General features: G+C 37.4%; 2 protein-coding genes across 5 annotated transcripts; both read left to right on the plus strand.

Moving 5' to 3' along the window:
- The first annotated feature begins 53 nt into the window (after nucleotides 1–53).
- On the plus strand, nucleotides 54–9,948 carry LYAR (Ly1 antibody reactive). 4 transcript variants are annotated; one of them, XM_027642823.1, is made up of 9 exons: nucleotides 54–103; nucleotides 972–1,160; nucleotides 1,545–1,659; nucleotides 3,519–3,626; nucleotides 5,025–5,108; nucleotides 6,981–7,317; nucleotides 7,583–7,666; nucleotides 8,294–8,379; nucleotides 8,679–9,948. In XM_027642823.1, exons 2-9 carry the CDS (start codon nucleotides 1,039–1,041, stop codon nucleotides 8,811–8,813), a joined length of 1,071 nt encoding a protein of 356 aa, XP_027498624.1. In that variant the 5' UTR covers nucleotides 54–103; nucleotides 972–1,038; the 3' UTR covers nucleotides 8,814–9,948. The 4 variants fall into 4 exon arrangements, with proteins under 4 accessions (XP_027498624.1, XP_027498627.1, XP_027498626.1 ...); XM_027642826.1 differs by lacking the exon at nucleotides 54–103 and adding an exon at nucleotides 260–282; XM_027642825.1 differs by lacking the exon at nucleotides 54–103 and adding an exon at nucleotides 790–891.
- An 8,730-nt stretch (nucleotides 9,949–18,678) lies between these two features.
- Nucleotides 18,679–26,395, plus strand: TMEM128 (transmembrane protein 128). The gene is made up of 5 exons (XM_027642828.1): nucleotides 18,679–18,814; nucleotides 19,895–20,036; nucleotides 21,949–22,110; nucleotides 23,187–23,282; nucleotides 24,653–26,395. The coding sequence occupies exons 1-5, from the start codon at nucleotides 18,688–18,690 to the stop codon at nucleotides 24,660–24,662; spliced, it is 537 nt and encodes a 178-aa protein (XP_027498629.1). The 5' UTR covers nucleotides 18,679–18,687; the 3' UTR covers nucleotides 24,663–26,395.
- Nucleotides 26,396–27,746: the final 1,351 nt, after the last annotated feature.

Here is a 27,746-nt window from a genome sequence, read left to right on the forward strand (position 1 = left end):
GCGCGGGGCGGGGCAGGGGCGGCGCAGGCGCCGGGCGGAGCGGGGCCGGGACGCGGCGGGAACAGGGCGGCGGCACGTGCCGCGGGAGGCGGCGGCCGCTGAGGTGCGGGGGTGCAGGGGACGGGAATGGGAATGGGAGAGGGAGCGGGAGAGGCGGCACGGCACGGCACGGCACGGCACGGCACGGCAGCAGCGGCTGCCTGCCAGGAGCGCGGGTGGCGGCTACGCTTATGGCCGGGCTACCCCTCGGCAGCGCCGCTCGCCTAGACCCGGCCGGGACGGGTCTGCTGAGGGGAGCGGGACGGAAGGGCCGGGGGAAGTCGTGCCGGGAAAAGGAGGCGGATCGGGGTGGCGGGTACAGGGATTGCTGGTTCCTGGGTTGGGGGTTAATGTTTCCCTGGTTGGGTGGTGGTTAGGGGTGGTGGGGGGTCAGTGGTTCTCGGGTTGGGGCGGTGGGTATGGGGTTTAGTGGTTCCTGGGTCGGGGTCATGGATATGGAGGTTACTGGTTCCCGGTTTGTGGTGGTGGGTGTGGGGTCACTGGTTCCTGTACTGGGGGTCACTGGTTCCCAGGTTGGGGTGGCAGGCACAGGCTGGCACAGGTGGCAGGCTGATTCCTCGTTTGGGGTGGCGGGTACAGGGGTTACTGGTTCCTTGTTTGGGGGTTACTGGTTCCCAGGTTGGGGTGGCAGGCACAGGGATTGCTGATTCCTCGTTTGGGGTGGCGGGTACAGGGGTTACTGGTTCCTTGTTTGGGGGTTACTGGTTCCCAGGTTGGGGTGGTGAGTACTGGGAGTGCTGGTTCCCGGGTCACTGCTCTCCCCTGTGCTCAGGGTGTCAGGCAAGGCGAGCTCCTGCACCTGCAGGATGGGACTGCTCGCCCCGTCTGTGGGTGGGTGCACGCACAGGTGCTTTCCGGCCATCCGCGTGTTTTTTTCAAGCCGTAAGTGTAAGACCTCTTTGTGTTTCTAGGGTTGAGCTTGTATGTGGAGGAAGGAGGTTGTACCCACTTCTTGGAAGCTCCTGACCACTTGCCAACATGGTAGTTTTCACATGCAATGCATGTGGAGAAGCTGTGAAGAAAGCACAGGTTGAAAAGCATGTGAACATCTGCAGAAACTGTCAGTGCCTGTCTTGCATGGATTGTGGCAAGGATTTCTGGTAGGTAAAGGATGTGAAATAGCTTTTCTCACTCTGCAGAGGTTGTCACAAATAGAAGTTTTTTCTGGGGTCTTTTAGAATTAAATGTGACTATGTCTGAATAATAATATTTGTATTTAAAAAATATACGTGTTCTTATAGAAATTCAGGCTTAATCATCCGTATTTGAACCTCACAGACAGCTAAACCTCAGCAGTAAACAGACATCAGCGACAGAGCTTTCAGCTTCTGATCAACAGCTGTTATTTACTCTGCTGCTGCAGAGAGAGTGAAATTGGCAATAATGTTCTTTTTGGAACATACTTAATTTGTTGATTAAGTGTTGCACGTTTCAAAGGACTGAAGCATCTCTGTGACCTATGGTTAAAAATCTTGTATGTTCAGGGGTGATGACTATAAGGAACATGTGAAGTGCATAAGTGAAGACCAGAAATATGGTGGAAAAGGTTTTGAAGCCAAAACTAACAAAGGAGATGCCAAACAGCAGGAGTGGATTCAGGTAAGTTTGTGTTATATACAGATATGATAAATAACTATTGTTTATAATCGTTATAGACACTAAAAAGGCTGTACTGGATCAAACCAGAGATCTGTTTTTCCCAATATCCTCAGCTTTCTTTTGGCATGTCTTAGGCAGGTCTTTTGCTTATCCTGGTAAGAAATGCATCTTTTGTTTGTTTTGAATCTATCTCTTACTAGTTTGATTTTATGTAGTTTTCTCAGTTGCACACTGAGTGTGTGCTCCAGGCTGAGAAATTCTACCCTGCTCAGTTTTTCTTCACATGTAAGTTATCTCCTTGGTCCTCTGAAGTCTTCCCAGTTCTACTGTATGCTTCTGAAATAGAGTTGAAGATATGGATGAACCATAGATTTACTGTGTGTCATAATGATGTTTTCTGTGTCCTTCTTTGTATCTTTCAAAGTGATTTTTATCAGTTAATCTATTTTTGGTTTTGTTTTTTTGCTGCTGCTGATCACTGTGCTGGCATTTTCATGTAATTGGCTATTTTAAACCCAAGATCTTGTGTCTAAGCTCCAGCGATCAACTTGAAGCCTGCCATTTTAGATGTGAAGTTAAGATTGCTTTTCCTTTGCATCCTGCTTTACATGAATTTGTGTTGGCTGTAATTTACCCTTTTATTATCTAGTCGCTCATTTTCTTAAAATCTTTCTGCAGTCCTTATAGTCCTCATCCTGAATAGCTTCACAATCATCAGGAAAATTTTCCTGACCTCTTGTCAGATATTTTGTAAATATGTTGAACAAGAGAGGCTCCAGCACAGATGAAAATGTCTAATACCCTTTCTGTCTTGTGCAAGAATCTGCCCTCTTAAGGCTCTTCATTGATTTGTGGAAGGAACTCAAACACATTTTTAAAACCCCATTAGTAATAAGTTAATCACCTTCATACATGGATTTGTTGATTTCTATCTTGTATAGAACACAATCTAACAAGGTACTAAGCTACACACACACGCAAGGTATATGAGTAATACAGTCAAAGATGAGTAGTGGCTGAGATTGAACATGGTTTGAGGACATTGTTAAAGGCAGCGTGATGTGAGAGCTATTGCTCATGAACATTGTAAGCCTACCTCAGAAGTAAGTTCTTCCTACACAGAAAGCTGAGGGATTATTACCAAAGACCCTTTTCCAATAGTCTTAACACATCCACAAAACCTTAGTCCAGGAAGACTCTCCAGTGTCCAGTGGCTGCATCTTTAAGTTCCAGGAAGCTCAGCCGTTTTTCACCCCCACAAGCAGCAGTGCTGTTCAAGGAACTGCCGTGAGGAACTGCCCTGGCCTAATCTCTGTTCTCTTGTGCTGACACCCATAGCACGGGAATATCCTGAACAGTCTTACAGGGATTAGTGGTTGCGGAAGCTGGCACTGCTGCCAAAAGAAAAGGATATCAAACTGTGGCATCTGAGTAAGCCTGATTTTTCACAATTAACTCCAGAAGCTTGCAAAAAAACGATAATTTGACAATTGCTTTTCTTAATAAAGGTCTTTTTCATGCTGCAAGAATCCCTAATATGGTACAGTTTCTTTACTTTAAAATGTATTTATTACAGATTATAACTTGTACATCAGAAAGCACTGGTGAGCAGTCCTGCTTGCCTGTGCTTACTGTATAGGTATAAATGCTTAGATAGGTAACTTTGATGCATCTAATGATCTGTGATTAAACCAAAGATCAGTCTTTTTCTCATGCATTTTGAACATTTCCTGTGAACAGACTGTACCAGCTGTGGGTGCTGGGTGATTCTCTCCAGTGTACTTCAAACTTGCACACCTTGGATGTACCATTAGATCCTTATGCTGCTTTTCTGATTTAATTCTGTTTTTCTTATTTAGAAAATCCATGAAGTAATGAAGAAACCAAATATAAGCCCTAAAGTGCGGAACATCCTGGAGCAGATGCGTGCCTTTGATAACATTCCAAGAAAAAAAGTAAAGTTTCAGGTATGTTTTAATGGAGATTTGTAGTAATCTATGCAGTGAGCTTAAAAACAGACTTTCTTAGGAAGTGCTACTCTCTTTTAACAAAGGTGGGACAAATTGCTTATTTGGGCATTGGTACAGATGGTGTAATGCCTGACTTTCAAATAGGCAATATTTGTAAAATACATTTCCATGCTTAAAAGGACTCTTTGTGTGCCAGTTTAATTAGGTATTAAGCCAGAGACTCACCATTTAAGCATAATCTTTAAATTGTTCCTTTTTCAATACCTTTCTTTTTTCCCCTATTTCCAATTTCTATTGAATGTCCAAATTCTTAGACATACTTTTAAAGATTTTTTTATTTCTCTGGCTTTGTTTTTCCCTGGTGAAGGCAAGATCCTGTTTTGAGAATTTTCCTGTTACTCAGTATTCTGACAGAATCTTCCACACTGCATGCTTCACTAAAGTAAATTCCAAATGTTTCATGTGGTATCAGTAAAGAATTACTGACAAGATGCCTTTTTTTTTTTCTCCTCTCTGTTTTGTGCCTCAGATGGTGAGGCTGAGAGAAGATCATGCTTGCTCCCAAAGCACTCAAATAGAACCTAATAGAGCTGTGGTGAAATTGCTGCTAGTGAGCTGAAGGTTAAAATATTTTTCTAGAAAGTTAATGTTCTAACCAAGGAAAATTATATTGTCAAGAAGCCGCTTTCTTTTTGGTAATATATGTTGCAGTGAAAGATCAAATGTTTTTGCAGTTCATTGTTCAATTTACTAATGCACCTTTCCTGGGATTTTCAGTGCAGTGCAAAAATCTTTACATTAGGTTTTATATAGAATTCCATGTTTCTAAAAGTTGATCTGTTGCTGATACTGTAAACAGATAAGTAGAAATTTATGGCTTTGTTTCACCAGGAGCTCCTGCAATAACCCAAACAACTTTCAAATGTTTGCATCCAGACATTTGTTTAAATTTTACTTTTCTGTAATAAACTAAGGTATCCATTGAGGAACATGACCAGCGTGTGTCCAGTACACAAATAAATAAGATCAGATCATTAATGTTTTAACTCATGGGAACAGTCAGAAGGTTTGGCAGGACATTAACATAACCACTTGTATTAAAAAATTTGAGGATTATCTTCTGTATATACTTAACCTCTTTGGGATTGCTATTGGTGAGGCAATTCAGAGAGTGGTGTAGCCTCATAACAGTACATAGGCATTATGTACATAGCCATAGTACAATTTAGTAAGGAGGTTTGAGAGATTCATAGCAGTAACTTGTAACCAGATCTTAGTCAGAAGCAGTGATTAGATTCTTAAATGAAAAATAAACCCAAGAACCAAATATATGGTAATTAAGAAAGAAAATCAGAGGTGCACATTTTCAGTTATTGCTGTTTTTTCCCTGCACAGAATTGGATCAAGAACAGTTTGAGAATTACTGACAGCACTTTACAAGATCAGGTGTGGGATGTTTTCTCAGAAGCAACCAGAAAGGTAAGTTAAGTTAGAGGTACAACATCATACAACAAGAATGTGGTTCAAATGCTGGAAGGAAAGCCTTTCAGACTCCTTTTGTAGATGCTGGCAGAAACATTGTGTCCTGTTGTTACCATGGATTCCATTATAATGTAATATTTCTAGACTGAATTGCTTACTTGTGGAACAGACTGTCACTGAAGTAGTTGTGAATACTGGGTAGGTTGTGATTGAAAACTTGGACACAGTGACACAATTGTGACATGATAATCAGAAGGCTAATTCAACTTAATGCTACTAGTACATAAAGAAAGGAAAATCCACTACTTTTATCTTTGGTTCCAGTCTTTTAGCACACACTGGGATGGAATCAAATATCTTTTCAGAACTTTATTGGCCCCAGATTTGTGTGCATTGGACTGAAAAATTAACAGCACCCAGTTCACCTATCTTATTAGTGGGGAGAGAGAAGATCCTCCAGTTCATGACGGAAATGCCTCCCACTTCTTTGTCCAAATTGTGCACTCACCCTGACCTTTTTGTCAGTGCCTAATTCTTTGCTATTTCATTACTAGCTTAGCATGTTTTGGTAGGGTGTTGTTGTGATTGTGTACATGTATTGCTTCTATTAGAAAGCTGTCACAGATCTCATTTCTCTGTTGAGGTAAAGATGCTCTCCCCCCACATTCTTTTGAGGAAGAGTGTAGGCATAGATTTGGCATTAATCCCCTGTTGATTATGTTTCATGTTTCTGATTTGATGATTCCAGTTAAATCTATTTGCAGTTTTTCTGAAGAATCCAAATATAAGAACCAGGAAGGAAAGAAACACATTTTTTAAAGGATATGAACATAATATTAGCTCTGGACACTGAATTTGAAGTACATTGTTTTGCTGGAACATTAATACTGAGTCAACAGAACTTCATTTAAGTCATAAAATATTCTCTCTTGACTTAAACTAATTTTTAAAGAAAATAAATCTTCAATCTGAAAAACTTCTATTTTAATACAAACAATTTGCACTGTCCATAGAGCGTAGCATTAAAGTAAAATATATAGCACAGCTTTCTTGCTCAGATAATTTCAATGCACCTTTAAGAGTTCTTAAAAAAAGTCTTAAGATATTCTTTGTAAAACATACCTTGAATTTTATGTACTCAATGGACATTCAAATTTAATTGAAATTACTCCTTACAAAACCATGTTGGTGTTAAGTTGCCTTGTATAAAGATCTATTATATTACTAAATAGCCACATTAACATTTCAGTAATTGTATTTCACTAGTAATTATTAAATTTAAAGTTAAAATTAAATATTATTTTTTTCATTAATATATTCATTCTTCAACAAGAAAATAATTATCAGCCAAGGAATGTTAGAAGAAGACCAAATATATTAAGGTGAGAAAAGTAAAATTAAAACAACCAGAAGTGCCTTTGTTAACATCATGCAATAATGGTTTGTTGTCCCAGACATATCCCAAGACAGGGAACTGGGTGGCAAAATTAAGATTATTACTCAAGGGCTGTATATTTGGGAATAGGTTCTGTATGTTGCTGTAATGTTCTGCTTGTGTAAATCAAAGAGTTTTCACTCCCTTAATTACATTTAGCAATTATGTTAAAACACGTGGACATTTACTTCAACTAGGAATTATATATGTTGTAAGATAACACTTCTTCTTTGACATTAATTAGCATTTAGTCTTTAGTTAAAAGAGGAATCAGACACACTCGTGCTATTTCTCAGGTATCTGATGTTATCAGATGTAAGAAATTTAATTGATTTTGAGAAATTAGTGTTCTTCATGAATTTTGTAGTAGGGGAAAGTTGCAATGTCAAAACAAGGTATGTAAAAATTGTAATAATCTTCTTTTTCAACAAAAGATTTCAAATGAAAAAGAACAGGACAAACCACAACAGAAGGAAGAGCGCCAGTCTGCAGAAACTGAGGAAAAAACAGAGGCAGAAGAAAATGGAATTACAGATGATAAAGTTGAGAGGAAAAAGAATAAGAGAGAACGAAAAGAAGAGAGACAAAAGAACAAAAAAAAGGAGAAAAAAGATTTGAAATTAGAAAACCAGTCAGAGGTAAAAAAGAGTAAAAAGTCCAAGAAAGGAAAGGAGAGCGTGGAGAATGAATTTGAAACAAATGGAAATGGCCATCAGAGTGAAGTTGAAGAGGAAACAAAAGTAAAGAAACGCAAACATAAACATGTAGAAGGTATTCATTATACAACTTATATTCTTGTTTGTTTTGAAGATGCTTTTTCTCAGTTCCAGAGCTTAATAAATTACCTAAGTTGAATTTTTAAGTAGGAAGCTGCATATACAAATTAGATTATTTTTTAACAGTGATTGCACAGTTCTTTTGTATAATCTGAACCTCTTAGCAAATATAAACTCATGTTAGAAGAACAGAACTTTAAGTCGTGTCAGAACTTTTCTTCTAGTTTTAAATTTTTTTGTGTATGTTTATCCAATTCCAGCTCCAGAGGAACCTCCTATCAAAACAAAGAAAATGAAAACCGAAAACACCAATGACAACAAAAAAAGTGTGGAAACTAATAAAGGTATTCTTAAAGGGACAGTTTAGTTAATTTAGAAACTACCTTGCAAAAGACCTAATGCAGAATATAAATACAGTGCTTCTGCAGGAAACCATGAAATACGTTGTGCCGCAGCGTACATAAATGTATATTCAATATACACACCAGGTCAGAGTAAGTAGCATGTGCTACACTTCACACCTGACACTGAATTACTTCTCTCAGTTGTTGCTTCAGCTGTGCTGGCAACCTCTGGCTCCATTTGGTTCCACTGGGCAGTGAGGAATGTGATGTCTTTGTTTCACCACAAGAAGTCTCTTCCCTGCACGTTAGCCAGCACAGAGGAAAAAGCTCTCTTGTACCTCCTGGTATCTCTCATATCCCCATTTTTGCTCAGTGAATCATAAATTGGATTTCAGATGTGTCAGACCTTAGTTTATGCTTGGATAAAGCTACTTCTTCCTATCATCCAACACATTATGGCTGTTGCTTGAACATACAGATTGTTATTTGAGAACTACCAATTAATGACCTCTGAAGGTGGTATTTGACTGCCCATGCTCTAAGCTTGAGGAGACAGGACCTTCCTAACTATACTAGAGAAGAAGACCTGGCAATGCCTAATTTTCCTAACACCTAATTATTTTCTAGTTAAATTCAACTGGAACGGAACCATCAAAGCTGTTCTGAGACAGGCTCCAGACAACGAAATTTCAATTAAAAGACTAAGGAAAAAGGTATGGTAAAACATTGGGGTTTTTAATCTCCTCTTGTCTTGTGAATTTCTTTCTGTAATGCTGAAGTTTGTAAAATCCTGGTTTGACATTATTTAACAGAACATCAATTGACAGAATGTCAACTGAAGGATGGGCTCTTTATTGCTTACTGAGTTACGGAAGAAATTCAGTGCTAATTCTGCAAAGAAATTATAGCATCATAGATTCTATGCTACTTTTAATACAGTAACATGAATGTATTACTGCTTAAAGTGGAGTCATCTTTACTAACTAAAAACTGTTCCTCTGTCTTTGTGCAGGTTATAGCTCATTTTTACGCAGTAGGTGCTGAACAGTACAAATCAGAAGAGGAGATCCTTGTCACATTTAATAAGAAAGTGAATAACAATCCCAAATTTAAAGTTCGGAAGGACAAAGTGAAACTTGTGAAATAAAAGTTTGCATACTTTGCTGTTGTGTTTTAATCTTGCAGAGGGAGTCAAACTCTTCTGTCACCTGTACAAATACTATGCATTGGTCTGGAATTGTATATGTGAAAGCAGAATTTAACTTTTAATACTGGGCTCGTTTTTCTAGATTGATCACAGAACATTTTCAGATACTTTATTTTTTGATTTTATGGAAAATGTATATTTTCTGGTACAAGTTTTAAGAGACATTGACAATAATTACTGCCTACTGTATTAAAATTCTCCCAGTAATGGATATAATTTATAGGCATGAACGTTTTACCTGGACCTAGGTTGTGTGGCTTTTTGCAGAAACTATTTTAAGAGCAAAGAGGATTTTCATATTAAAAAACCCACTGTGGAATAAATGTTTTGTTATGTTCAAATCCAAAATGGCATGACTGATATCCCCTTTACACAGTGTAGCTAGTGTATGCAGGCTTTGATAAACCGCTAAGTCCGTGTTGTAAAATGCGTAATTATAGTGTCTCAGATTTGTGTGTGCAATATTGCACATTCAGTGAAAATCTAAAGACTGAGTTACCTGGATATGCACTGCTACTGGAAGTCTTGATTAGTAATGCAACTGCCTTCAATATAAGTGGTTACATGGACCAAAAATTGACTGATGAAACCAATTACTTTAAAATACCACCTTAAATATAATAAATCTTGTCACTTTATGATTGTATAATAAATCCACAGATTATAAATTATTTGAAGAGGCTGTTACAGTGCAGTCACCAAAACAATTTAAGTAGTCCAGATTTGTTACACATATGTAAGAGACAGAGTTGCCTGGGGAAAGTTACTTGAAGTTTTATAGGTTTTTACTGAAATGCAAAATACTTCCATCTAGAAAGTTTCCTACCATGAAATAGTCTGTTACAAACAGTGGTAGAAAACAGTTGATGGTATGGTGTTTATTTTAAAAAATTGCTTAGTGATTTCAAGTAGGTACACTTCTATAAAACTCCATAGTAAAAAATATCTGAATTTATAGAAATATTGAATATATTAAAAGTATTAATATGAAAAAATTACCTGTCTGATACACTGGGTCCCGTTTTTCTGAGTACATATTTGTTTTATAGAAGTTGCAATAAAAGCACCTAATAAATGTAAGATCTCTTCGGTAAGTGTTTGTTGTTAATTCATGAAAAATGGTTTTGGAGATAAATAGAATAAAATTTATTTACAGACATGAGTAGAGAAGTTGAGAACATTTCAAAAGTTTAGGGGGGTTTTTGTTGTTTTTTTTTTAAATTTAGGACACAAAATGTCAGTGAAATGGGAATCAATACAGTGCAATTAATCTCTTCACTCACTGTATTAATTTTACAACAGATTACATTAAGATCACAGACAGGTTTGTGAAAGTAATTGTTTCATGTTTTCATGGGGTTTTTTTGTTTGTTTTTTGTTTAGAATTAATTCCAAATTATGACATTCCCTTACACTTCTCATCTTCAATTGTTGTTGACCACAGCACATGTTTGACACACATATTGAAGCGTCTGCTGAATTTCTTCCTACACTTCAAAAGGCCAATTCCATGTCCACAAACCAGGATTATCTTCCATCTCTCTGCCCTGGCTTCCATCGTCCAGCTGGTCCCAGCTGCCTTGTTGTGTTGTGGGAGGATATTGTAGCTGGGGTCAGTTCCTGAGCAGGGCAGCAAGTTGTGGAGTGGCACTACTGGCCGTGCTACTGCTGGCACCTGCAGTACCACACGTGTTCTCAATAAGGGCCCTGCTGTTTTCTTGATGCGCTCGCGAACTCATCAGCTGCATCTTTTTTTTTTCCTTTTTCAAACTGGTAAGGGCAGTTTGGATTATTTATGCTGTGCATTTGAAAATAAATATTCACAGTAAATTCATACTTTGGAGTATTGCAATCTGTCTTTCACATCTTGGGAGAATGATGGTTTCTCCTCATGAAAAGCACCAGCATTTTCTAATCTACAGACAAGGTGATCCATATCCGATGGAAACAAGAACCAAAAAGAAGCTCTGACGTCGTGCAACAGTATTTTTAAAGCATTTTAAGGCACCTTTCCCCCACCATTTTCTTTTTCCTGTGCTTTCAGGGCAAAGGGACATTGCTTAATGCCACACTGCAGAATCATGCAGCTGATGGATGTGCACTTTTTGTTGTGTTTTTCTCAGCTGCAACCAACCAACAGCAATATTCAGAAGGAACTTTCTTATACTTACAGCTGTCAATCTAGATTCTGAGGAAAAAAGAGGGAGCCCTTCAAACTTTTGCAGAAGCAGAAAAGCTACTGTAAAACATATAACTTTTAAAAAAGGAGATAGGGTAGCACCAGTATGAATTCTATTTTATGTGTTTTCTAGTTTAGTTGCATGAATTTATACCATTAAAGCTAGTATTTTAGTATAGTTTTTGTACAGAAAAATCTCAATAAATGAGAATGTAAATAGAGTTCTGATCTTACCAGTAAGACCTGGGTGTTATAGTATGAAAAAAAGTCATTAAATATTTACTTCGTAACTTCATATTTTACACTTGCATTTCAAATTGAGATGTGAAAACAGATAAAATTAATGTTAACAATTTACAGTTTTCCAGTATTCACTCAGTACTGTAACCACAGGGGATTACTTTGCTGTAACATGGATCAGGGTACTGAAAAATTAGTGCAAGAGAATGCTTTTATAAAGCTTCTCTTAGCATTTAATACAAATTGACAATATCATGTGGAATTTTTTAAAATTTTCTTTTCCACCAATTATATGTTTAGCGGTCACTGTTAATGTGAAGTCACAGTAAACTTAGTAGAGACCATCAGGTAACAGTAATGTAGCATTACAGAATGTTCCAGAATATGTTTTAGTGATTTTTTTAAACAGCATAATATAGAGCTCCATAATAAAATACGCCTTGCTGTTAAAGTTTTCCTTTCTAAAATAGTGCATTGGAAATTGAATGTCTGTGGCAGGGTGGGGAAGGAAGAAGCAATGTGAATTAGAAAATTGTTTCAAGCTAGTGGCTTTCACTATAAGTATAGTATAAGCACTTGAGCAGGGAGTTTAATCACTGGAAGAAAAAAAAATCTTCAAAGGACAGCTACTTATTTGTTGTGCTCAGCCCTCCACTGTTCTGGTGCATTAGAGTAGTTCATTCTTCTTTCTCCAGTGAAAACCGATCCTCCCACCTGGTGCTATAATCCGATTGCATCAGTACAATGTAGTCAGACCCCGACATGAGTAGTGGCTCGTAGCTGATGACCACAGGATACAGAGACCCAACATATGATTCCAGTCGGAAACTTTTAAGGCTGTAACACTCACCTTTATTAAGGAAATAAGAGAGCAAATATTAAACTTTTTGTGTGAGATAAGTGAAAAAAAGGCATATTGTTCTGTACATTGAGCTGTATTCACAGGTTACAAGATATCTCAGTCAATATATTCAACATTTACCCCTTTCTTCTCCCAATTTAGCCATCAAGAAAAAAAAATGAGTCCTCTAAGATTCTTTTCTGCTCTGTCAGCCAAGAAAAGCAGCATCTTATGTTTCCCATTAGTACTTTTACAGGAAGTGTTACTTTATATTGAATTCTAAATTTCACTTGGACCAGAGGAAGTTTTAGTAGTAACTTTCCTTTGCACTTGTTAAGACACAATTCTTTTTGCCCCTGTAATCTACTGCTTTTCTTTGCACTTCTTGGAATTCCTTTTGCACCTGAATCCTTGTGCTTTTATGCTCTCACAGTGTAAAAGTTGTAAAACCTTCAAGCTTTTTGCTTAAATTAAACTTTATTCTGCAAGACTTCACATCACAGAGCTTTCTCAAACACATCTTATTTTTTATTTATCTTTTCTTTTAAAATTTATTCTACAAGACTCAGGATTGTTCAGTCTTTGGAGACTGTGTGTTTTGCCCTTCTCACTAGATTCTTTGTATAAAACCTGCTCTTGCTACTCAACTTCATACCTGAGTTACAGCGAAAGGAAAATACTGACTTCCTACAGAAGTAGTTTTATAGTTTCTGAAATTACTTAAAAGTAATAGGAAAACAGAAATTGTGCCTCTGTATGCCTAGCCACCCATTAAACCACTATTCTCAAACTTCTAGGTGGAATGCATTAGTACTAAATTAGTATAGAAAGCCTAACTGAGGCCTGATTACAGTCAAAATGAACTCACCTATACTTGTTTTATTAGAAAAAGATGCTTTTAAGCATACTGGAATCTTCCTCTCAGGCAGCATGACATCCATCTGAAAGTATTCAAGTCACTACATCTCATTTAGGTGACAAACTGAATGAAAAATAACACCAGAATTCCACCTGCATTGCAGATGGCTCAAAATACACCATGTTTAGTCCTTCATTCTGTTTTTGCAGGAGCCATTTAGTGAATTTCCAATGTATAAATGTAAACCATGAAATGCACTTTTATGCATTATATTTTCTTCCCTTCTGCTGGCCTTTAGCTCTTGATCATGAGAAGGAATTCAAGGAGGAAAACACGCTGCATAATATCCATATGTGACAAAGGCTCATGTTTTCCGTGGATGAGACAGGACCAGAATTTTCTTCTAGACTTCTTTCTTATCATTAAAGCAAGTTCTTCACTTAATGCCTGCATTTCTGCTTTGAACTTCTAAATCAATTGCTAGTCTAAAAGGTTTGACTGACTCATACAGACATTTCTTAGAGTGTTTTAATAATTTTTTCCCGATCTATCCATTCTACCATTTACATTAACACATTTTATGGTCTGTTTCTACAATTTCTTTATCTTACACCATGAAATATGTTTCCTCTTGCTTCTTGCTGCTACAATTCTGTCTCAGCTGAACCTTTGAAAGTTCAGCTCTTTTGGTGAACTTTCAGAACTTAAGTGATTTCAGAGTTTAGCATTGGATAAGTTTTCCATGAGAAGAAAAAATATTAACTCAGCTGATACTCTTAAAGACCTATTCATATTAAGCAGATTAGTCAAAACAATATGGGAATTGTACTAACATCTCCAGCCAAAATTTCAAATTACTGAATTCAGTCTTCCTAAAGCAAACATCTTTCTCTTCCTGTCTCTCTTGGACAGTATAGCACTCTGTCAGTGTTCCCTCTAACTCTGTTGTCCAATTAATTACAATACCAGATAAAAATACATGAAAAATTGACCCTACAAGATACATAAGTGGTAATGGACTGTGAAGGATGATGGTAAAGAAAACCTGCTTATACATGAGTGAAGCATGTAAGAGCTTTGTTTTGTATTTACTTTTTTTCCACAGAAAAATTCTCCAGGCAAACAGCATGAGCTGGATCCCACACTCTACACATCAGTGAGATGTTGCTATGCTGAACACATGAACATGATCTGTAGTTTCCAATCTTGTTAACAGTGAGATCCACACGCCCAAGAACCTTTGTCCCTTCTTTTTTACATCAGTGAAATCACAGGCACTGGGGACACCAGACATCCCCAAAATTATAGTTAATATTTTCTCACAGCCTAAAATAATGTTAATCTCTACCAATGCAGCAATGAAGTCACATTGAAAGAGACCGATATTGCTGTACAGTGAATGTTTGATAAATAACACAGTTGAATGTCCGTGCCCACAACTGATAGTCTTTTCTGTGTGAATTAGATGTGTAATCTTCATTATTCAAAAACCAAACAAAACTTTAGGATGTTCCTAAGTGCCCTAAGTATGAAATTCTTGTCATATTGTTATAGATGCATGGTTGCACAGACGTTTTCCTCAATAAAGAAGTCGGTTTCAATAATTCCCAAGTGTTTCTTTTCCCACCCTCCCACATCTGGCTATTTATTTTTGCCTCTCCACCACCCCCTGCCTTTTTGCAGGCTTTTAAAACCAGATCAAATCCTCAAACTGAGAGGTATTATATACCACTACTGGGGATTGAGTAGTCAAGAACAATTATAGCTGGAGTACTGCTGCCAAATGCTTGTATCATTAAACTGTAGTCTTGGGAAAACACTTTGAGAGCCATTGTATTCCCTTAAGAAAGTAAGCATAGTTAAGTGAAACTAAACTCAAGAAATGATTTAGAAGAGACAGCAGGAAAATTTACTTAGCAACTTGTAGGAGAATGGTTTATCCAGATTTATTTTGGATAAATAGGATAATTTTTAGACATTTGGATAAATTTGGATTTATTCTGGTTTTGTTTACACTTTTGAAGATGCAAGACAGAAAGAATACAACTCTCTTCTCATTTTATATTCTTAATGCTGATTATAGCGAAAGGCATGAGTCAAACACTGATGCTACCTAATATTTAATCAGAGTAATTGAGAGTGTTGAAATGGTCTTCTATCAAACAGATACTCCAGATTAAAGTACTGGTCTGGATCAGCTATTTCTTTGTAGTTTGCTGACAACTTTGAAGGTGAAGAATAACATACCTAGATAAATCAGATGGCAATATGTGGTGTGGTTTTTTCCTCTTCTCTTAGATGCACCCTTCACCTTTTTGACTGCCTTTATCTTTCCTGCTTTCTTTTCCTTCATGGAGTTCAAATGCTTGCATGCTTATATGTAGTGCCTTCTTGGTATCAAACAAACTATTATATGCATTGTTTCCTTCCTAAAGGGTCAATTCAAGGCTGCACTGCAATTTAATACTCGCATGAGAATTCAGCTTGAGTTCAATAGTTTGTATATGGACCACATTCAGAGTCAATTGAGTTTTAACCTTCAGCTGTTTTTCAGATCTGCATTAAGTTATTCACACCAAGTGCTTTTAAGTCCTTTGCTGATTTTTTTCCATTGTACTGAATTTAAAATAGTTAAAAGAATGCAAGATGAAAGCAAGAAAACTGTAGTACTATTTGGAGGCTTCTTTGTAACCTAGATGAGTCAGACACTGTATTTATTTTTTCACATAGTGTAAATGCTTCAGTGTAAGGACAAGGTAAAGAAAGGACTGAGAGTCTCCACACATCCAATCATTTTACTCCTGATAGTAGAAGATAAGCAGCAAATTACTACTCACTTTGTTTTTACTTGGTTCATGAACAGAAAGCACAGAGTATATAGCACAGCCATTCCTCAAAATGAAAAATATGTCTACACTGCATCCAACCTACTTCAGCTAAAAATTAACATAGGCAGGAGACCACCTTACTTTGGAATGAAGAAAGTTCCAACCAGGTCTTTTGTGAACAGATAACATTTGGGCTAATTTAGCTATTGACTTCTGTAATGGGGAAAAAATTACAACTATTTGCTAGAATACTAGAAAATTAATTTGTCTTCCTAAAAGTGAGAATTTAATTGGGAAGTCCAATTCTAAAATATCCAGCCAGTCAGGAGACATAAAAAGTTACCATTTGTGAGTGTCATTAAGAGTTACCTGTAAATCAACATAAAACCAACTAATCAGTAAACAGCAAATCCTCAGCAAGCAACAAGAAAATGAAATTCAAAATATGCAACTAGATTGCAAAATTCAACTTGCAGTTATAGGTGAAAACCCTGAACATTTAAAGACATTCAAATAACTAAAAACACATTATTTTTTACTTAAAAGAAAAGAATGCAAAGGTGTTAAATTCAGTTCCAAAAATGTGGGAACTGAATCATGCTATGCAAGAGATCGGCAATACAGTTAACAAAAAAATCGCTGCAAACTCTGTGTACATTTCGTTCACTGAATCTTCAAATTCACAAATTTCTTTCACAGACTGTTAACTAAATTTATCAGATCGAGCACCACATTTTAAAATACTTCCTAACATTTCTGCAGGGATTCTTAAATGTTAACTTGCAAGAATTAATTATCCACAATGGGCCCGTTGATTAGATGCTTCATTAATTATGTTGTTCATTTTGTCTCAGTTCAGCTCCTGATCTCTATCTACTCTTTAGCAGATTAATAATTTCTGAATCAGAGAAGCACTGCAAAAAGATCACAGGAAACATCTTAGCTCTACAAACACTGAACATGAGCGGTCTCAGTTAAGGTCAATAGTGAGTCTGGGAAGGGAAGCTCTTATTTCAGCTCTTTGCACAATACCTAGCCTGTAGGTAAACAGAAGTGGTCAGTTTAACAATTCTAACAGATCTTAATCTTTTCAAGCATACATATTTATTTAATTGCTATGATTAAATCAAAGATATATCCTATGAATAGCTTTTGCAAAGAAAGAGCATGATTTCCTTTGTTTCTTATTTGAATCACTAAGATGAAAGTGAAGGCTGAGGTAGTAATTCCACTCAAAGGAAATAAAACAAAGAAACCTCTATTTCATTGCTAAGAAAGCAGCGCTCTGAGCTCCCACGAGCTGTTAACTTCAAAATATTGAACTGCACTAATTAAAAAATAATCCCTGTAGTCACTGAGGACTATGATGTGGTTGGCCCTTACGTGACATATATTGTAAGGCTGGGAAAACAGTTTCTACTTATTATGACACGTCTCACATGAAATTCAGATGTAAATGAAGGCCTGACTTTATGCGGAGAAAAAAAAAATTCTGTTCTTTAATCTTTTAGGCTGAATTTACTCAAACTCAACACACAGTAATAAAGAAACCAGAAACCTTATTTCCCTTGTCCCTAGAACCTCACTTGTCTATAAAGCAGACAAGAGGATATTTAGGAAAATATAGTTATCCAGCAGGTTTAGAACTGCTTAAGAGCAGTGCAGGCCAGAGCAAGTTTAGTTTTTAGCCTAGTTAGTTTCTACCAGTTAGTTTCTACCCTTAGGACGGCCTAATATTTTTTAAAGTTTACTGATAAAATACATAACTATTTAACCACAGTCTACATTCCATTCTTTTTGAGTTTCCTGCTTTCTCATCATGAAACTACAGAGGAAGTATCTGCAAACTTTTTCTCCTGGTATGCAAAGAATTTTTTTTCTTCAATCTACTTTATAATAATCTGAGGTTTTATTGAATATTTCTACATTTAATTCCACTGGAAAGAAAAGCTATCCGTAACAACTGCCATACTGCACAGGTACGTCCACTCTGAAGTCAGCGGGATTTTTGTGTTAGTTGGAACACAGTTTTGTCTAAGAAAGCCCAGAATTTGTAACTACATGTATCATCTAAGCAGCCCCGTGAATCATTACTATCAGAAACAAATTTCAATTCTAAAAGCCATGGCTTAATGGCTTAATCATTGAACACACCCCAAAAGATACAGTACTTATATTCACAGTATTCTGATAAGGACCAGACCTTAAATTAATCTGTCAACATAATTTAGTAGTTTTGAGTCTGTCCATAAATTGTTTGTGAATAAACAAGAAAGCCATGATAATCTAATAGGTCTCAAGGTTTTGTTTGCAGAAACATGGTGATGTTACTTTTTATCTAGCCGTGCAGAACTCAGCCACAGAACCGAAACAATCTATTTTACCATTTTACTAGGTTATTTAACTTTTACCTAGTTTGTCATGTAAATATGTTAATTATTTCCAGTTATGAGCTGCAGTCCCGAGGCTCTCGAAACCCCTCAGAGCTTTGTATTTGCCTCATGTTCCACCTTCACTATTGTTCTCTGTCACAAAAATTGAGATTTTCCTAACATCTGCCCTCAAGAGCACCTGGTTGCCAGGGTGCGATGAGCCAAACACTTCTACGCACTGTGTTTCCCATTAGTTTTCTTAATAATTTTCTTAATAATTTTTGACATAACAGCCGTCACTGCGGCACTTGGCTTTACGTGACGCCGTTCACTGTTTTCAGCGGGGACTAGAGCGATCCCTGAGGCTGTTTATTTGTGACACACCCTCGGGCCGTGACCCGGGCCGAGGCGCCCTGTGCCCGCCGCCTCCCCTCACGCCAGGGCCGTCGCGGCCGCCGCTCCCGCCCCGCCGCGTCACTGCCGGAGCGGCCCAAGATGGAGCCCGGCGGTGGCGGCGGGGACGGGGACGCTCTCCCGAGGCTCCGGCGCCCGGTGCGGCGCGGGCCGGAGCCCTGCGACCCGCGGCCGCCGCAGCCGCGTCCCGGGACCGGCGGGACGGCCGGTGGGTGGTGCCGGGGCGCGGAGAGCGGGGCCGGGCGCTGCCGGGCGGGCGCTGCGACAGGAACGGGGGCCCGTCGGATGGAGCGGCGCGGTGCCCGCCTGCCCGCAGCTCCTTCGCCCTCAGGTGTCTGCTCCTGACAGCGAGCTGGATGTGGAAGGGAGACGCGACTTACAGCCGCGGATTGCTTGATGGGGATGAAGTGCTTAAATTCTCCCGGGCCCAAGCTCTAGTAGTGTGAGGAGAAATCTGGGAAATGAAAAATAAAACCTCCCGTGAGCTCCAGCGGAGCTGTCGGAGCGTGTGGAGGAGCTGGAATACATGACACTGCTGGAGGCACCAGGCTACTCCTGGTGATAAAGTTCAGAGTATGAGACATCAAAAGCACCTCTGACACCTTTTTTTTGACAGTGTGTATAAATACTGAGTGCCTAAATACTTGGTTACTGTCGTGCTTTTAAAAAAAAAGACTTTCTCATCTGCTTGCTCTGTTATCTTGCTTCTTCTAAACATATAGTGATGAAGTGAAAAAGAGAAGATATTTTTCTGCACAATGATAGTTCTGCTTCACCTGCTGAAGGTGTGCAGCGTGAGTCAAGGTAGCTCCTGAAACTGGAGCTGAAAATCTCTGGTGAATTAACTGCAGTTAAGAACAAGAAAATCATTTATGCCTGAAATACTTACAAATACAAAATTCATTAAAAAGGGTATAAATAAATTAGTAATTGGAAATACCAGCCTGACATTCTATATGCTAGATTAATAAAAATGCTTTGATAATGCCAGGAGGCTTTAATTAGTTACACAACCCATACAAAATCTAGTCAGCTGTTTCCTGAAAGTGTACACAGACATGATATTATGCTGATTGTTAGTGTTTCATCCTTTTATCACAGGATACCTTGCTTAGTCAGTTTTATTTCAGTAAACGTTCAGAGCTTTTTAGAATATTTGTAGTACAAAGTGTATTATAATCTCCAAAGATAAATGAATTAAAAAGATAAAGCATCATGTTTTCCATAACTATAATCATACTCCATTTAATGACTGGCTTTAGTGCTATAATTATGTTCTTATTTACAGAAGAGTCTACAGCTGTAGAGAAGAAGATGAAGCCTCCTACCAGACTCAATATTCATTCTGCATTCTGGATTTTGGCATCAATAGCTGTGACATACTACTTTGATTTTTTTAAAACTGTTAAAGAAACTATGCAAGCAGATAGGTAAGGTATCTTTTTTTACAAAGAAAGTTGTGTTTTCATCTTACAATCATATTCAGTTTTGTTGCATCTGAACACTATATTTTAAATCATGGATAAACAAGATCTACAATAGGAATAGAGAGAGCTGGGACTGTTCAACTTGGAGAAGGCTCAGAGGCATCTTGTCAATCAATGCAAATACCTGAGGGGAGGGTGCTAAGAAGACAGAGGCAGACTCTTTTCATTGGTGGCCAGTGACAGGACCAGAGGCAGTGGGCACAAAATGAAACATGGGAGGTTGCCTCTGGACATCAGGAAACACTTTATCATGGTGAGAGTGACTGAGCACTGGTGCAGGTTGCCCAGATAGGTTGTGGAGTCTCCATCCTTGGATATACTCAAAAACCATCTGGACATGGTCCTGGACAACTGGCAGTAACTGACCTTGCTTGAGCAGGAAGGTTGAACCAGATGACTACCTAAGTTGATATTATTAAACTAATTTTTAAGGAAATACAGTGCTTAAAATTTTGCTATAATTATTTTTTTTCTGTGGACTACTGAGCCATCTATGTACGTGCAAAATTTGTTCTGATAGCAGGCATTTTATTACTGTACCTTCAAGTTTTCACTTAAGTACAAGAAATAGCTGCCTCTTTTGTTGAAAAGGTTGTAGTTTTGCTTTTATTTTAATAAAACCCCCCTGAAATTAAATGTCAAACTGAAGTTCGTTTCTCTAGAAGTTCTCTAGGCCTCTTTGAGTAGGTCAGTGAAAAATTAGTAAAATAATTTCTCTGAAGCAATTTCTATTTCTAGTCTATTTATTTGCCATTAAATTAATTTCAATGGGATTGATGGGTGTCAAATATTTTTAGATACCCTCAGCTGGAAGTGCTTTAAAACTCCCATTGCCATTGTCATTATTGTATCAGCATGTGGAAGCTGCACAGGGCCTTGCTCTGGAGCTGCTCTTCCAGGCTAGATACACCCTTCATCCAGTTGGCTGTGAAAACAAACTAGTGACTCCAGGATGTAATCAAAATTTTGGGTGTCAGGACCCTGTCTTCCTGCACTGCTTGTGTAAGTGGACTATGGCAACTGCTCTCTTGATGCTGAATTCACAATTGGTAGTACCAAGGTACCAAAATAACCCCTGATACTTTGCTGTACCATTCCAGAACAAATGTTACCTGAGTAGGGAGATCCTTGATTACTCTTTGTAACTTAGTAATCAAACAATAGCAATAAGAATTTGCTTTTTAAAATTTTTATTTGCTAAATACACATTCAAATAAGTGTAAGGTTTTATTCAAGTGCACCTTCCTCACAAATTGTCTTTCCCATTCTAGTCTTGAAGTATCTCCTCAAAGAGACTCAAAAGTGTGTCTTCCTAAATAATCAAATCACATACCCTGTGTTTTCTTGACTCTGAGTTTGAAGTCCTGGATTTCTCTCTGGTTTTCTTCAGCATCTGTAAAGAAAAATCTTAATGCTTCTTGTCTGTGAAATTTGAGAGTTCACAAACTGAAATCTCATTAAAGCTTTCTGCAGAATTTCTGTTGCACAAAAAGTTACAGTGAGAAGCACAGCTGCAGTGAAGCCTCTTTTGTTTCATTACTGACAAACTAGTTTTGGTGTGGTAGCGTAGCAGATCCCTGGCAAGATCTGTTATATTGCATTTCCAAGATGCTTGAGGGAAAAATGAATGAAATGCTGCATCGCAAAATTAAACTCAGTTGTGTCTATTAGACAGCTTTGAAGGGCAAAAAGTGTTTTGTAAAAGTAATTTAAGATAAAAACTACAGGAACTCTAGGCCATAATCTGTGTAATTAACAGATATTGTCTGTTCTGTTTCTAGACTAGAGTGAAGATTAACGTGCCAACTGCAATGTGACTTTGCTTAACATGGTTTATATGCTTTCCTTCCTGCAGTTGGTGGCTCGCCAGTGGCACTTGTTTGATGGCTGTGTGTTTATCCGTTGCCTTTTACTGCATCCTGTATCTTGAGTGGTACTGTGGAATTGTGGACTATGATGCACAGTATCCAGCATTGATACCTATCACAACAGCTACCTTTATAGCAGCAGCAATTTGGTGAGTTCAAAGGCTGTACAAACTTCTGCTAAACCTGTGCAAGTCTGTGGGTCAATGGGCTCATTTTATAAGTATAATTTCTGTAATTCTACGTGTATTGGTCACAATAGTAGTTCTGCGTAGCATAATTTCTTCCAGTTTCAACTTTCATCCACAAAGCAAGAGTTGGAACAGTTGAAATTGTATATTAAATGTACTTGCAGATATACAAGATCTTTTCTATCTTGAAAATGTATGGGAAAACTGAAGTCCTTAGCTTTGTAAATTTATCACCTTTGGCACCTATTTGTGCAGTTTACAAAATAGGGCGAAGGTGTATTCCCTAGCTGAGAAAAAACCTGATCACTTTCTGTCAGAGTTCTTCATTATCAAATAATCTATAAGTAGCAAACGTACACAAAATGTTGTCAGACACTTTATTTATGAGATTATATGAGTCAGGATTGAGCAAATGTGCATATGAGTAAAAAAAACTATATGAGCCATTATATTTGCTCTCTGCATGAAAGCTGGTTTCCTCTTGTTTAGCTGTTTTATCTGAAAGTCAGTATTTGTTGCAACGGTGGGAAGATTGAAGAAAATAAAGGTTCTCTATAGTTTAGAATTAGTCAAACCTATAATTCTTGTAATTCAGTTGTAAAATAAGTTGGTTTTCCCCCTGTCTCTTCAGTTAACTGAAATCTGGCTGGCTGGAAGTTCAGATTAAGGCTTTTCTCAGCTGCCATGTGCCCATGGAAAAATCAAAGAGTAGGTCATTTCCAGGGGCTTCAGGTACAGAGATTCTGAAAGTAAAAGGTATCTTCACCCTTGGTGGGACTGACTGGACTTGCTCAGTGCAAAACCCGCAGCAGCTGCTGAAGTTCTAGGATGAGTTGTCATTCAGTAAACAGTAAACTAAGATACCAATTTAATAAGTAATGCTGGAGTGTTTTAATTTTGTTTTCATAAAGAAGCAAGTATTTTTCCAGGTTAAGTAATTTAAATCTTATTTCCTCTTGAGAAGTTTTCTTTGTATGCCTGATATTTCCATAGTATGGCAACTGAACTTACCAAATGCTTCCTGCTTTTATTCCCAGTTTCAATGTTGCCTTGTGGCCTGTCTGGTCGTTTTTGACACCTTTGTTGCTCTTCATTCAGTTTATGGGTGTTGTGATGCTTGTATCACTCCTGGGATAAGCCCTTCAGGTAAATAATTTACCTTTTAAGCACACTAAAGCATTTATCTTGTTGTGTGAACTGCTTTGTTAGACATTTAAAGATTGTAAGACCATTTAAGGATTCCTTCTGTATGTTTCGTCTACACTTCTACAGTATTGACATTTTGTGGCATATAGAATAACCAGAGAACATACAATTATCCAAAGGAGAAGAATATCCTTTTTTCCTCTCTAAGATTTCATTCTAGACAGTGAAAAGAAGTGATTAGTGAGAATGGATGGTTTGGAGACATGTAGGTCAAATACCTGCAGCTTTTACCTGGACTGGGAAAACTTCTTAGCAAAGCTGCTTGATCTGACTAAAGGGGAGAAGCTATTAACATCCACATGCAACTGCCTTCTCTATTTTTTTTTTAATTCAAAAGCTTTGTCTTACCTTTGTCTTTAGGTATGTTGTTTTCATTTGCTGTGATGAACAGTACAGATCAACCTGCTTGTCTGGAAAACTGCCAGATACGAGAAGTTCTTTGTTATTCCTAAAAAAAACTTTTCAAAGGCAAAACCGTCTGTTTTGTTGACTTGAAAAATTAATTTTCAATAACTGCTACATTGAAAATGGGTTCCCACATCTTTTGTTGGGATATATTTATCAAATGAATCCTGTGAAATGGAAAAAGCTAAGGAAGACATCAAAGAGAGCTCAGTAAATAGGGTCAGGGATGTCACAGGTGTCTACATCATCCAGGGAAGTTACTCTTTGTTGTTCTTAAGAGAATGTGGGGGAGCTGTGTAGCTTTGCTTGCCATCACAAATCCTTTTTGGTGAGGAAGTCCCTCAGCAGTTTTATGAGTGCAGTAAGAAGAATATGACAGTGCTGGATTTACATCAGTGTAGTGCCAGAGTTGTAGGCAAAACATGTTTTAATGGCTTGGACAGTGAAATGCAAATTTTATTTTATTTTTTTTTTACATAAACAAACTGAAACTAGTGTTGCATTTTTCATCCTATTTTCTAGATACCAAGAAAGTTGATTTTTTCAGGAGGCAATTAACTTAGGCCACATTCTGACAACACCTATGTACTTCTAAAAAATACTTAATTCAGAATCTCTTTACTGTGAGAGCTTCAGTCACTTACTGATGCAAACTTATTCAAATCATGTTTGTTAGTTCTGCCATTAGCTATGTTCTGTCTGAGCACTGGAAGGATGGGGGGAAGTTCTATATTAGGCCAAAGAATTCTTTGCCTAATAATTAGGGCTAAGTTATTACTTGGTGTTGCAAAATCATTAACTTACAGAGTTAGTACAAGATACACCTTGTGCAGTATATATACAGTCTTCCAACATTTTTGTTAAATTGTGTTCGTTTTTTCTTTTCTTTCAGCTTCATGTGAAGGACTCAAGTAACTGTTATCCTGCAAAGTGGATGTCACTTTTGTTACATTCCAGTACTTTTATTGTTTCTAATGCTGCCTTTTTTGCTCTAACTGATACAGTAATTCTTAATCTACCTGATTTATAAGTCAATGGACATAACTGTAGGAAAAAGAAACTGAATAGTGAATAATTGAAAGATAGATAGGTTTTACATCTCTTGGTAACATAAAGCATTTCATTGCTGCTTTGTAAAGCTTCTGTTTATGTTTTAATATTAAGCACATGGGTAATAAGTCATGGAAACATAGAATAGTTGGTGTTGAAAGGGACCTTAATTATCTCTGGGGACCTCAGATGTCACCTAGTCAACTTCCTGCTCAAATCATGTTGTTTGACTTGGAAGTAATTGATGTTTAATTGAAGTGTAATGGAGTTTTAATACTATATTCTTTCCATTTGAATCGACAGCTAAAATACTGTTATCTGGAACCTGTGTTTGTACTTATAAACTTACTTATAGGAGGCATTTCTTGATCTATTACATTTCTAATGTTATATTTGTTACCATGTAGGAAATATTACATAATCTCTTGAATTCAGATCTGCTAGCGTTTGGAAAAAAGTATGGATAGGGGCCTAGAAAGCTGGTTGACATTTGGCAGGGCCATCAATTAAATAAATAAATTCTACTTGTGCTGATACAGTTTGTCCACAGCCAAAGGTGCATGATCAAGCTGTGAATAACCAGCAATATAATGAACACTATTAACAGTACACAAGAAATTCAGAGAACAAATTAAATTCTTTTGATGTTCGCACTATTTTTCAGTATTCAGGATGTTTTTATTTCTGTAAATTAACTTTTGATTCTTAGCAGTGCCTGTTAATGAAGTTGCCATTTTCCTTCCTCAGCAATGAAGAGGCTGATGTTAACTTAAGAGCTATTGGTCATACTCAGTTGGGAAAATAAAATAGCATTTTATTTTTATTAGGTGACTGTTCGTGTTGGCTGAGGTACTTGGTATCTGGAGACCTGGGCACCATCCAGTTGCTGGACCCCTCTGTGTAGATCCTTGTGTTAAATACTTTCCCACCCACGGCTTTTGGAAAACAGGAGAATGTAAAAGCTGGGTGTGGAAACTTGTTAAAATTTACGCCTTGTGACTGCTGCTTGAAGTCTGGACTGTCAGAGGATACTGTGTTCTTCATTCTGGCTTTCAAATTCACAGCATTGCTGAATACAAAATATGTGAAATGTTTAGTTTACATGAAAAAGGTGGACATTGTCTTTGGCTGTTACTGTTCCATTAAGGAAAAAAGTTGCTATTGGTATGTGATACAAAAGATCAGTCAAACCAAAATAAAACACATTCAGCACTGCTTTTAGTAGTTTGTAGAGTAAGTTAACAGCTTGATTTGTTGAAATGTAATATTTAGGTTTGCCAAAACCAGTTGTGCTTCACATCCTTAAAGAGCAAATTGCTTATCTTCAGGTGTCCATCTTTTAATTAATTTTAACTATTTTATGTCTGCATACGTAGGTACATTTGAGTAACTTTGTTTATTATGATATTTAAAATGCAGTGTTGCTCAGGGATGGTAATTATCACTGTATTTTATTTGTCAACTATATAAATGCTCTAGGTGTTTTAAGTTACCTTGTAATCTTGAATTAAAATTACTATTTGCTACATGGTTTTTCAAATTTATTCTTCTGGACATCTTAATAAACTTTGTACAAAATTGATCACTTATTGTTCAGTACTTAATTATTTAACTGTCTAATTCCACTTTCTTGGAGATTTGGAATGCATCCCATCATTTTTCCTATAAAATGGATATTCATATAGATTTTAAATACTGTACTTAACTTGGAGTATCTTTGTCTTTCGTGACCCCTCACTGTGTTTATTGAAGGTGTAATATAATTCTGTTCATCTTTGGAGAGCTGTTTGCTCTCTGACTACTTTGATGTCTTTTTCTGCGAATCCTGGATAGATATTTCATTGTACAAAAGTTCTGCAAAGTCTTAATAGTTCCCTGAAAAAAAACTATGAGGCAATCAAAACCCCCACCCCTACCAAAGCTTGAATGTACCATCTTGCTACAGACCATCATAGGTATCTTCTGTTTCCCTTTACATTAATTTCATTTAAGTATGAGAATGTGTATCAGCACCAAAAAGCTTTAGTTTACAGGTGACAAGGGATGGTCTTGGATAATCTTGAAGTTAAATAGTCCACATAGTGAAGATTATTTATCACAGTTACCCACAAAAGCTCTTTAAAATGGAAGCATCTTTCTTAGTTATTCTTTAAAGGTTACATTGCATAAGGTAGAAGTAGGATTTGGCATTTCCACAGGCTTTTGAGAATGATGGATGTAGCTATGAGCTAGAAGTTGTTGAAGCCTGAGCAGTTTGATTATTTATGCTTTTTATTTATACTGCTGTTACAGACTTGACAGAAACATAGGGCTTCCAGTTAAGTGCATTCTTCAAAGGGAAAATTTGCAGATGGCTTAAAATACTTGTTTCTTGAGAACAGGCCAAAATGAATAAAGGACATGAGCTACTACTTCCTTATGTTTACCTAAACATAAGGTGACTGTCCAGAATTCACTCATTCCACCCTTCTGCCATTTTTGTTTTACTTCCCTATTCTTTAAGAGGAATGAGAATCCCAGACATTTACATGTAACTTCAGGGTGTCCTTTGTTATTTAAGAAAAAACCCTCTTTAATAATTTCTGGCTTCAAAAGAGAAAAAGCTTAGAACCACTCTAAGTTTTGGCCGAGGAAGTGGAGAAAATAAATGCTGTATTTTCAATATATCCAATTTTTTTTTTTTTTTTGATGTAACTGAACTAGTGGCTTAATTTCATGTGAGATGTGGGTGGGTCACTCTCTGTAAAAACCAATACTTTGGGTAATCAATATGCTACCAACAGGTACAGAGTAAATATGTAAGACCTGCCTGGCCAGAACAAGGACCAGTGTATCTTGGTATTTGGCCTCCAAGCAATGTCTCAGTACCCAAAAGCCTAGTTAGGAGAATTCATATTGCATGCAAACAAACTATAATTTAAAAAAAATAATGGTTT

Source organism: Corapipo altera, unplaced genomic scaffold, assembly GCF_003945725.1.
Source record: "Corapipo altera isolate COAL_440 unplaced genomic scaffold, ASM394572v1 22, whole genome shotgun sequence".
Classification (NCBI taxonomy): domain Eukaryota; kingdom Metazoa; phylum Chordata; class Aves; order Passeriformes; family Pipridae; genus Corapipo; species Corapipo altera.